The sequence below is a fragment of the Dipodomys merriami genome, unplaced genomic scaffold, assembly GCF_024711535.1.
Source record: "Dipodomys merriami isolate MVZ:Mamm:240054 unplaced genomic scaffold, mDipMer1.0.p SCAF_8, whole genome shotgun sequence".
NCBI classification, from domain to species: Eukaryota; Metazoa; Chordata; class Mammalia; order Rodentia; family Heteromyidae; genus Dipodomys; species Dipodomys merriami.
The window spans coordinates 60888082-60898959 of record NW_027206401.1 but is presented as its reverse complement, the minus strand read 5'-3'; the positions used below and the strand labels follow the sequence as shown (position 1 = coordinate 60898959).

General features: G+C 45.2%; 1 protein-coding gene across 1 annotated transcript; it reads right to left on the bottom strand.

Moving 5' to 3' along the window:
- Positions 1–8582: 8582 nt before the first annotated feature.
- Positions 8583–10346, bottom strand: Htr1b (5-hydroxytryptamine receptor 1B). Its single transcript, XM_070010151.1, has one exon. The coding sequence runs from the start codon at positions 10344–10346 to the stop codon at positions 9144–9146; it is 1203 nt and encodes a 400-aa protein (XP_069866252.1). The 3' UTR covers positions 8583–9143.
- Between the last annotated feature and the right edge of the window lie 532 nt (positions 10347–10878).

Below are 10878 nucleotides of genomic sequence, written 5' to 3'. Positions count from 1 at the left end.
TAAAATCTAAGCATCACAGTTATACACAGAGGAAATGGAAGACTTTGAACTGAGTTTGTGTGATATAGAATAAAATCCTCCACACATACTGACACCGGTTACCAACTTCAAACATTCTAATAAAAAGAATTAAAATGAAAGCTTCCTTCCCAAGCAGGAGTCTTGGATTCTTTGCTTTTCATTCCCAATTTAGGCTTAAGTAACTCAGCCTAGGCTCCAGTCTCATGGATGGATAAATTTTTCAGGAATGGAAGTAGGGAGGGACGAAGAGTCTGTGACAGAAGTGGAAGATAGAAATTCTCTAAAACACATTGAGAATAAAACAATTAATGCAAAGTTCTGATTAAATAGTTGTTTGTGTTTACAAAATGTATGTATCTATAGACTGTTTAAATCTGTATGAATCACATGTGAAGAAAAGGCATCCAAACACAGTTACTAAGTAAAGCTGATTGCCAGGGAAGGTAAGGCTTCACCATATTCCTTTATGTGTCTGTTACTTAGTAGTTGTCTTTTCAATTTTTAATTATTTTTATTTCTCTTAGTTTTCAATGACATAAAAATTGGCTGAATTAGGGGGTCATGATATGCTGGCTCACATGCAGATGTGAGTCCTTTTTGGTAGGGTAGACTGAGGTTTTAAAATGTGGGCTGTGTCTGGGAAGGTGGCTCAGTGGTAGAGTGCTTGCCTAGCATGCATAAAGCCCTGGGTTCAATTCCTCAGTGGCACATAAACAGAAAAAGCTGGAAATGGTGCCGAGGCTCAAGTGGTAGAGTTCTATCCTGGAGCAAAAGAGGCTCAGGGACAGTTCCCAGGCCAAGTTCAAGCTCAAAGACTGGCCAAAAAACAAAAACAAAGAACAAAACAAAACAAAACAAAAACACATCTCTAGCCTGTAACCCTAAGTGCTCAGTCAGCAGACATTTGAGGCTCAAGGTTCAAAGCTAGCATGCTCAGGAAGATCTGTGAGATCCATAACAGTCAAAAAGCCAGAAGGGAAGGTGTATCTCTAACAGTAGAATGCCAAACGTGAACAAAAAAGCCAAAGGACAAATCCATGTCCCGGTTCTCATACCTGTAATCCTACTGAGATCTGAGGATTCCAGTCGAAGCCATCTCAGGCTGGAAAGTCTGTGAGACTCTTTTCTTGAATTAGCCACAAAAAGCTGGAAGTTGAGAGCTGTGGCACAAGTGATAGAGCATCAGACTTGAGCATAAAAGCTCAGGAACAGGGCTCAGGCCCAGTGTTTAAGTTCCTGGACTGGTGCCTGTGTCTCCCTGCCCCCCAAAAAATGAACCTAAGGGACAGTGAGTGTCCAGACTCTTAAGTCCCAGTACTGCCATTAAACAAAGAAAATCTTGGATAAAATCATTTAAGGGAAAGCATGTCATAGTTGCTTAACTTCAGATCTTAAAGTCATCTAAACAAGCCAAGGAAACACAGCATACTGTACATGCTCTCATATGCAGGTTGAATAGCTTTGTTTTGCTTGCAAAATAAGGAATGGCAGATGCTCTGTAACTAAGCAAGTGAAGTCTTCTGAAAGATGCTTGATGGCTGGCCACTTGGCCTGGCTTGTGTCATCACCTGCTTCCGAGAGCCAATTAGGATTGCAAAATCTCAGTCACTCCATAGAACTACTGAGTTGGAGACTAGTTTAACCAACTCCTCAAGCTAAGTCATTGGCTCACTGGCTCAAGCAGTTCTGAGAAGCACCAATGGGAAAGCATACAGCCCAAACCAGGTTACTTCACATTTCCTTCATAGATCCCCTTCCACTCCTACAGATCAGGCACATGCTAAGTGCAGTACAAGAGCTTTACCTACACATTGTCAGTGGGTCTTAACCCTGACCACACACTGGAATTTTCTGGAAAGAAGTTTCAGTATATAGAAACCAGGCTTTATTTTAGCTAATATAATTTAATTAGTCTGAGACAGGGCCTGAGCAAAGGGTTTTTAAAGCCCTTTTGACAGATCAAGTGACCAACCAAGGCTAAAAGCAATTGCATTGCCACCTTTAATTCTTACCTGCACAAATACAGACACAGGCTGGGTGCTGGAGGCTCACGCCTGAAATCCTAGCTACTCAGGAGGCTAAGATCTGACGATCTCAATTGAAAGCCATCCTGAGTGGGAAAGTCTGTGAGACTCCAATCTCCAATGAAGAAGCCACAAGTGGTAGAGTGCTAGCCTTGAGCAAAAGAGCCCAGGTACTTTGAGTACTCAGGCCCTGAGCTCAAGCCCCACAACTGACAAGAAAAAAATAGATATACATAACATATATATAGATATACATAACATGTATAGATAACATACATATATAGATAAAACATAGCCATAAAAGATATAGATATACATACATATATAGAGATAAAACATATATATATACATATGTAGATATCATGTATCGATTGATATACATTAACATATATAAGAGATACTACTTAACAGAAGAACTGGTTGACAGACATTGATTTCAAGTCGACTCTTTCTAGATTACACATTCTCTGAGAGGCCTCCATGCCACCGCTGGTCCTCAACTTCCCACTTTGTGATTACCCTAACCTGCAAGACTCTGTAGAAAAGCCACAAGGGGAAGAGCAAAAGGTAGAAGTCTCATAAACCTAAAGGCCAGGCAAAAACTGGGATGGAAAGCCAAGGAGCAAGAAAAGCACTTCTACACGAAAGCAATTCAAACCAATGCTAAATCCACTGAGCTGATTCAGTGAATAAAGAAGAAAGTGATGAATCCCAGAAGAGAGAAGGTCTACACCAGCTGTCTCCAACTGGATTCAACAAATGAGCTCACAAGACAGGAACAGGAGAAACTACCCCTGGGCACAACTGTCTACCCCAAGGTCCCAAGGCCTTTTGGGTACAGTTGTCACCTTAAACCCATGGGTCAACATGGCCACCATACTCAGAAACAAATCTGATTATCACAATATAGGACAGCCAATCACAGAGCCCGGTGTGGAAGGCACCCACAGAGGCAGGGAGGATGTGAGTCATGCCTTCCCACGTCATTAAAGTAAGAAGTTTGGATTATTTTTATTTTTTATCATCATAAGTGAATCCCTTCATCACCATCTGCTCCCTTTGGTACCGGAAATGTTACAAGACCATTCTTATTCTAGGGAATTGCAACTAATATTGAAAGAAAGGTTTTCCTTTTGAGGTATACACAAGAAAGTTAAAAGAAATGGGGATTTTCTTATATAAACTATTCAGGGAATTGTTTTAGGGCACTGTTAGCTGCTCCAATTTTAGGATCTGTCTGTCTCTTAGGGTGAACTGAAAATTATAATATCATCCTGAAATGTGGATTTTGGCTGTGAAAGTCTGGTTTAAATGACCGATGGTTAAAAAAAAAAAGATACAAAGAAAGTTCCCTCTCATGGATAATGAAAATGCTGAAGAGAAACAGCAGTGTTACAAAGGAGTAACATGATACCACTGCATCTATCTTTTCTAGGTTCCATTTGTTTATACAAAAATCTATTTTTGTGAACCATAAGCTTATATTCACATTTATGTATGCCTCTTTTCAAAGGAAGGGCCCGAATCACACAGACCTAAGTGTCTGCCTCTGCAAACGTGAAGCAGTAAGTATGACTTACATCTATTCAAAAGAACACACCTGTGAGTAAATAGGTCTGCTCTGCTTTGATTGATGGATTTGCCTCAAACTAACAACATGTGGGTTTGGTTTGTTTCTTTGTTTTAGTTAGTACTAGGGGGACTCACGGGGCTCATTCTTGTCTAGGGAGGCACTTTACCATTTTTTACCATGGGGATCTCCAGGATCCCAATGACATTTCTGAAAAAGGAAAACGTAGAGAGGGGAAAAAATAAATAATACTATTCCTCAAAGAAATTTGAGTGAATAGCTCCCTTTATGAATTTATTTATTCCCATTATTGACTAAATGCCTTTAACCTTTGGTTTCATTCAGTGCCACAATAATAAAAGGCCACAATGCTTCAAAAAAAACCGTTAATAAAATAGTCCAATTTGCATATATGAAGCAAAACTGTCACTTTGTTTTCGAGATCTCTGCCTGAATTTTGAGTTCTGTGAAATGTGCTGCTTTTATATCAGTGATAAATCTCCCCTTCCTTGGTTCACAGATCTTCATTTTCATTGAGCTTAGAGAAGTTAATACCACTTGCAGAACTCCAGGAAGAAGGATTTCGAAATTGGGAACTGTGAGACTCTATCAGCTGAACAACTTAGAGGCACCCTGCCCCCTGGTGGATAGTCCCGGGTGGGTTTGGATGAAAGTTGCAAACACTTCTCACATCTGAAATCTCCAGGATTTTGCCCCCAGTGGAAAGGTTTTTGCTTTCTCCACTTACATCTGCATTGAGATCAACAATTTTCTATTCTACAATGCCAAATTTCTTAGCTGCCCAGTCAGCCACTTGCAATGAAAACAAAAATTAAGCACGACATTGTGGAAATCAATCATGGCTTCATGCAGATTTTTTTAACCGGAGAAAATTAAAAAAAAGGTGAATGAAAGTACCGTAAGAAACTAAACATATGGCAATTTCCTCTTGGGAACTGGAGCCATCTCTTGTGTTCCATTTGTCCTTTGGACTGGATGTCATCTAGACTAGCAAGACATTTGAAAAGCTAAATCAGTTCTCGTTTAGCCAACATCTTCTTTTTCAGGGTGATTTGGTCTTCCCCATTGTACCTGCCTCCCAATAAGTCCTGATTATCTATGCTGCTGGTGCTGTGTGCCTTCATAAATCAGGCACTGGGAAACAGAGGCTTCCTCCACTCTAACTGGGGTATCTTCTCTGAGTGCCAAAATCATTGTCAGGTCTCGCAATAACCGATTTTCTTATTAAATAGACACAAGCACACCTGGGTAGATTGCAAGCCTTTGCAACCATTTGCAAGTAGGCGATGGTTTAGAAGAGAAACACACAACCATTTTTGTCCCAGAGACTTTCTGGCTGTAAAAGACACATCCCATGCTTGGTTTTCAGATAAGCCCCTGTAACTCTTTTGGGGTCTCCCTTCTCACCAAGTTTCTTACCAACCCAGCTCCTCCTGCGCTTCATTCTGTATTTTCATCATGCTCCTGTATCTTGGAAACACAGTGCCTAGCCTACAGACAAAATACTCCATATAAAAATGCTAGAAAACTCTGGTGGAGGATGTTTGAAGAGCCCCAGAGCCCAATCTGCTTAATTCCCTTGAAATTGTCTCTACAGATATGAACTAACTCTGCAAGTCAAGGTAGGGCATATCAGGCTACTGCTGTGATACTGAACAGGAGTCCATCTCTCATGAAGGCTCAAACTTCAAAATACAGCCCCAGAATTCAGTGAATCAGTCTTCCCATAATCATGGAACTACTATCTCATGTTTGTAATCCTTGCTACTCACTCAGGAGGTTGAACTGTGAGAATCAAGGTTCAAACCCAGCCTGGGTAAAAAAAAAAAAAAAAAAAAAAAAAAAAAAGAGTCCATGAGACTCTTGTCTCTATTTAACCACTAAGAAGTCAGAAATGGAGCTGTGGTTCCAGTGGAGAGTGCCACCCATGAGAGAAATAACCAAAGAAGAGTGTGAAGCCCTGAGTTCAGTCCACAATGCCAGCACAAAAAATAGAATAAATAAATGAAACAACTGCTTTTTTAACATGAAAAGGACTTTTATTTCATTATTTTCCTCAATTTCATTTCCAATCATACATTTTTTGAAAGGTGGAAATACCAAAGGCAATTTTTGGACATAGCAACTTCATCAAATATACATAATCAGACTTTACTGCTTTGAGTGAATGTATGTTCCTCAGAGTTTCCAGGTTTAAAAAGGAAGGAAGAGAGGGAGGGAGGAAGGAGGGAGGAAGGGAGGAAGGACAGAAGGAAGGGAGGGAGAGAGGGAAGAACAGAAGGAAGGGAGGGAGAGAGAGAAGGATGGAAGGGAGGGAGAATGAGGGAGGGAGGGAGGGAGGAAGGAAGGAAGGAAGGAAGGAAGGAAGGAAGGAAGGAAGGAAGGAAGGAAGGAAGGAAGGAAGGAAGAGGAAAAGGAAAAAGAAAAGGAAACTAACAAAATAGAGAAGCAAACTGAAAAACAATTTTTCTATAAGAAATTTGCTGAACTTTTAAACATTCACTCGTGGGAGCAGTGTCCTTTTATTTTTTAAAAGGAAACTCTAAAATTCCTTAAAACACAAGACAATATTGGTATTTTTATGAGTATACATTCATATATCTGTGTGAAATTTTGTGCAATTAAACAAGATGGAAAATATTATTGGTTACCACAGTCAATGAAACTGATTTTTCTTTTTCTTTTCTATGTAAGTTAAACATTTCCATTTGCCATATTGTATTCTGCCACAATAAAAAAGCCAAGTGACTCATTTATTAAACAAACTGTGCTCCTAACATTACAGTAACTGAAAAGGAGCTTAGCAGTCTTAACTGTACCCCTCTTAGATGAGTCCTATGCCTTGCCTAATCACGTGCAATGCTGGATGGTGATTCTAGATCGTTTATAACTACGAGAGTTTGCAAGCTTCTACTTGATACGATATGCCCCCCAATTCAGTCAATTCAGCCAAATTATCAAGCAAGGATTAAAGTGGATAATTTACAAAATGGCAAACAATCCATCTGACTAAATTGACCGTGTTTTGTTAACATGAGGACAGGATCCTTGTAGGTGTCCTACAAAGAAATCAGTTGGAAGTGGCTATTTGTTTCATTACCCCTCCCCTAAGGCTCTTGGAAATTGACTTAATTGCCTCTCAGGCTCTAAGAAAACACAGCCCACCGCTGCATAAACAGAAGACCAATATATTAGTAACATAAAAACAAATACCATGCTCTAGGCACATTTCTCCATAGGAGACATTTCACAGGCGAGCCCGTGTGTGCACACCACACACACACACACACACACACACACACACACACACACACACACACACACACACACACACACACACACACACACACACACACACACACACACACACAGAGCAATCGAAGAAAATTGGGAATCCAGCAGAAGTAGAGGACTATCTAGAGCCTAAAGTTTTATCTTACTCCAGTGACAAGTACAATTGTGATCCCCCCCCAAAAAAATTCCCTTTTTGTTCCCTACAGTACAGGTGAACTTTTGAAGAGTGTATTTTCAAGAATCATTACTCCTAGAGTGAAGGCCTCTGCGCCCCTGCGTGAAGTAGACAAGCGGTGCCCTTCATCTGTTGTCTGATGACCTGGATGGGAGCTTCATGCAGGGCATGAATCCAGTTTATAAAGACAAGGTGCATCTGTAGGCAAAGGGCTGTAACTGCAGAAAGCTTTCTAGAAAGGGGTGGGGATCTTCTTTGGCATCTTAAGTATTCCACATCTGTGCAGCTGTTCCTTGGAGCTACTGCTTTTGATTAAGGTACATCTTTTCATCTTTCAGATGCGATTTGACTCTCTTTGGGGGAGTCCTTGGAGTCAATTTGAAATACAAAGTATGGTCAAAATTTGACAAGGGAAGCATATTTGAGTGATTTCCAATCTCCTATATTCACTGAGGTGTCAAGTCAGTGACAAATTTCCAAGGTTAAACACCTTTCCCAGTTTCCCGATTGTTCAGTAAGCCTGAGTTTTGGTTTTGTGTATTATAAGGAAAGCAGGCTGACTTTCAGCTTCAGTAATCCCCTACCTACCATTTTCTAGGAATCATTGCTCCTAGCCAAACTTCAATGGGAAGGGGAAAGAAACTTTCTTCTTTGTCAGGTATAACTTTTAGGGTTCTTGCTGCACTTGGAAGGTTTCTGGACAAGGAAACTAGTTCTCTCTTGGTTTCTTGATTATGTTCGCACACCATGGAATCACAGATGGGAAGGAGAGTGCAAATGACTATCAGAAAAATATCTCATGCATTTGAAGATTTCTTTTTTTTTTTTTTACAAATCAAAATATACATCTTCCTATGGCCCACTTTTCCCCCTTGTGTGTATAATAACCAAGTCTATTTATTCAGTTCCCTTTACCCTTTAGTGGCTTGGTGAAAGAATAAAGATACTTTTCTCCTTAAGGTACAGAAGATAACCTAACATTAATCCATTTGACCAAAGACATCAATTAAACACATAGCAGCAATCTGGGCGGAGTCACCCACCCGGCCCTCCCTCCGTGGGGATTTAAATGACAGATAAATGAAATTAGGAGGGGGGGGGAACAAGCAATCTGCAGACTTTGGCACTAGCACACATAATGTTTGGTTTGAGTTGTTGAGTTGTAGTGGGATGCTTGCTAAACAGAAGTCTTATAAGAAAATTAGCAAAGGGCAGAAAACAAACAATGGTGAGTGTTGATTCTCAGTGTAATCTCCCCGCCCACCCACCCCCATATATTTTCAACCATAATAAAAATAGAGATCTTAGTATCAGCGTTTTTGCAGTTAACTCTTCCATGACTCTCTGAACCATCAAAGCCACACAGTTAGGGCGTGAAGCACCAAAATCCACAAGTTTCTCCAAGTGTAAAATAGGCAGACACTGAAGCCGGGCAGGATGCCAAAGTAACTGTTTGAAAATGAAGCTGGAACACGAAGTTGTCCGCCCCCCCCCCCCATACCAATCATTCAGTGTCTCCATTCAAGAACTGCCAGGCTGTGGGTAGATGTCCCTCTCTGACAGGCTTCAGACAACAACCACAAAGACCCCTGGCTTCGGTGGGCGTCATCCAGGCTTCTGAAAGCGGGTAGGAGATCCCCCTCCCCCAGCCATCATCAATTTTCCATAGTCACAACCCTCTTTGTGATTGGCTGGGGCAGAATCTGTGCTGAGCCCCAGAGAGGGAGGAGGGGAACCGCTCTTCTCCTCAGCGGGGAAGCTCGAGTTTAGTTGGAGCCCTTCTCCTTCCAGAACTCTCTCTTTCTCAGGGTGGTCCTGACTTCTTAGGATCCACTGCCCTTGCTCGAGAGGGGGCGGGGAGAGAGAGAGAGAGAGAGAGAGAGAGAGAGAGAGAGAGAGAGAGAGAGAGAGAGAGAGAGAGAGAGAGAGAGAGCCTTGCTTCGACCCTGTAACAGCGAAATGAAGGGTCCACCTACCTGTGGCAAAACCCAACTTGGTGCCCAAAGGTCGCCGCGGCGACCCCACGGCCGTGTGCTAGTCAACTGGTACACTTCAAGTGAATCAGTTTATGGAAGGCTTGTTTGAAGTCCTCATTGGACATGGTGTAGATGATGGGGTTGATGAGGGAGTTCAGATAGCCCAGCCAATTGAAGAAGTCAAAGATGGCCATGTGGAACCAACAGGCCTCCTTGCAGATGGGCATGACCAAGGAGATGATGAAGAAGGGCAGCCAGCACACGATGAACGCCCCCAGAATGACCCCCAGCGTCTTGGTGGCCTTGCGCTCGCGGGCTGCCATGAGTTTCTTCTTCTCCAGCAGGGCGTCAGAGATGCGCACTTTCACCTGGTTCGCGTACACGGGGGAGCCGGACTCGCTGGGCGCGGCGTCGGGCGGCCGCGAGTTGACGGAGGTCACGGAGGACGTGGAGCCCGGGGAGTCGGTGAGGAGCTGCGCCCGGGTCAGCCGCTTGCCGGGCCGGCGGGGCGACTGCTTCAGGATGCGCGAGCGAGCCTCCACGTAGATGCGGCCGTAGAGGGCGATGAGGAGCAGGGTGGGGAGGTAGAAGGCGCCCACCGTGGAGTAGACGGTGTAGAGGACGTGATCGGTGTTGACCAGGCAGTCCCCGGCCTGGCCCTGGCGCCAGAAGAAGGGCGGTAGCGAGATGGAGATGGAGAAGCCCCACACCAGCGCGATCATGAGCGCCGCCCTCCGGGGAGTCCTCTTGGCCGAGTAGCCCACGGCGTCCGTGATGGCCCAGTAGCGGTCCAGGGCAATGACACACAGGTGCATAATGGACGCCGTGCAACAGGTGATGTCCGACGACAGCCACAGATCGCACACCACCTGGCCCAGCGTCCAGCGGCCGCTCACGGTGTACACCGTGCTGATGGGCATCACCAGGATGGACACGAGCAGGTCAGTGACGGCCAGCGAGGCGATCAGGTAGTTGGCCGGGGTGTGCAGCTTCCGCGTGCGGGACACGGTGGCGATCACGAAGGCGTTGGACAGCGTGGTGGCCAAGGTGATGAGCGCCAGCACCAGCACCAGCAGCACCTTCCAGGGCAGCGCGATGGAGTCCTGGTAGATGTACGTCCCCGCGGCGGCGCTGCAGTTGGCCGCGGACGGGGTGGCCGAGAGGTTGGCGGGCAGGAGCCCGGCGTGGGGCCCCGCGGGCAGCGGTGGCGGTGGCGGCGGCGGCGGCGGGGCTGGGGCGCACGGGGCTCCGGCGGCCGCCTCCATGGCTCTCTGGCTGGCTCGCGGCGCTCGAGCCTGCGGCGGACCCGAGAGAGAGCCGAGGACGGAAGGACCATGGAGACTCCGGGGCTCCGGTGGCTCTGCCTTTTGTCAGTTCCGTGGGCTTCTCGCTCAAGTCCTCCGCCCAGTTTCCAAGTGGAGGTCACGGGCGCGGCTGGCGACCCGGTGGGCGGGCGCGTCCTCCGCACTTCCCGCGCGCTCAGCGCCGGGTCCCCAGGGCTGCGCTCTACGCCCCGTCCTAGATGGCTGGGGGGGGAGGTGTGGAGGGGTGATTAGGGGATTGGCCCACCCCGCCCAGCCCCCCGGGGGGGGCGGGACGCAGGTGGTGCAGAAGGAAGAAGTGTTGCTGGAAAAGGGGGCGGGGGGGGAAATCAAGGGAGAACAAGCGAGCGAAAGAGAGAGAGAGAGAGAGAGAGAGAGAGAGAGAGAGAGAGAGAGAGAGAGAGAGAGAGAGAGAGAGAGAGAGAGAGAGAGAGAGAGAGAGAGAGAGAGAGAGAAAGAAAGAGAGAAAGAGAGA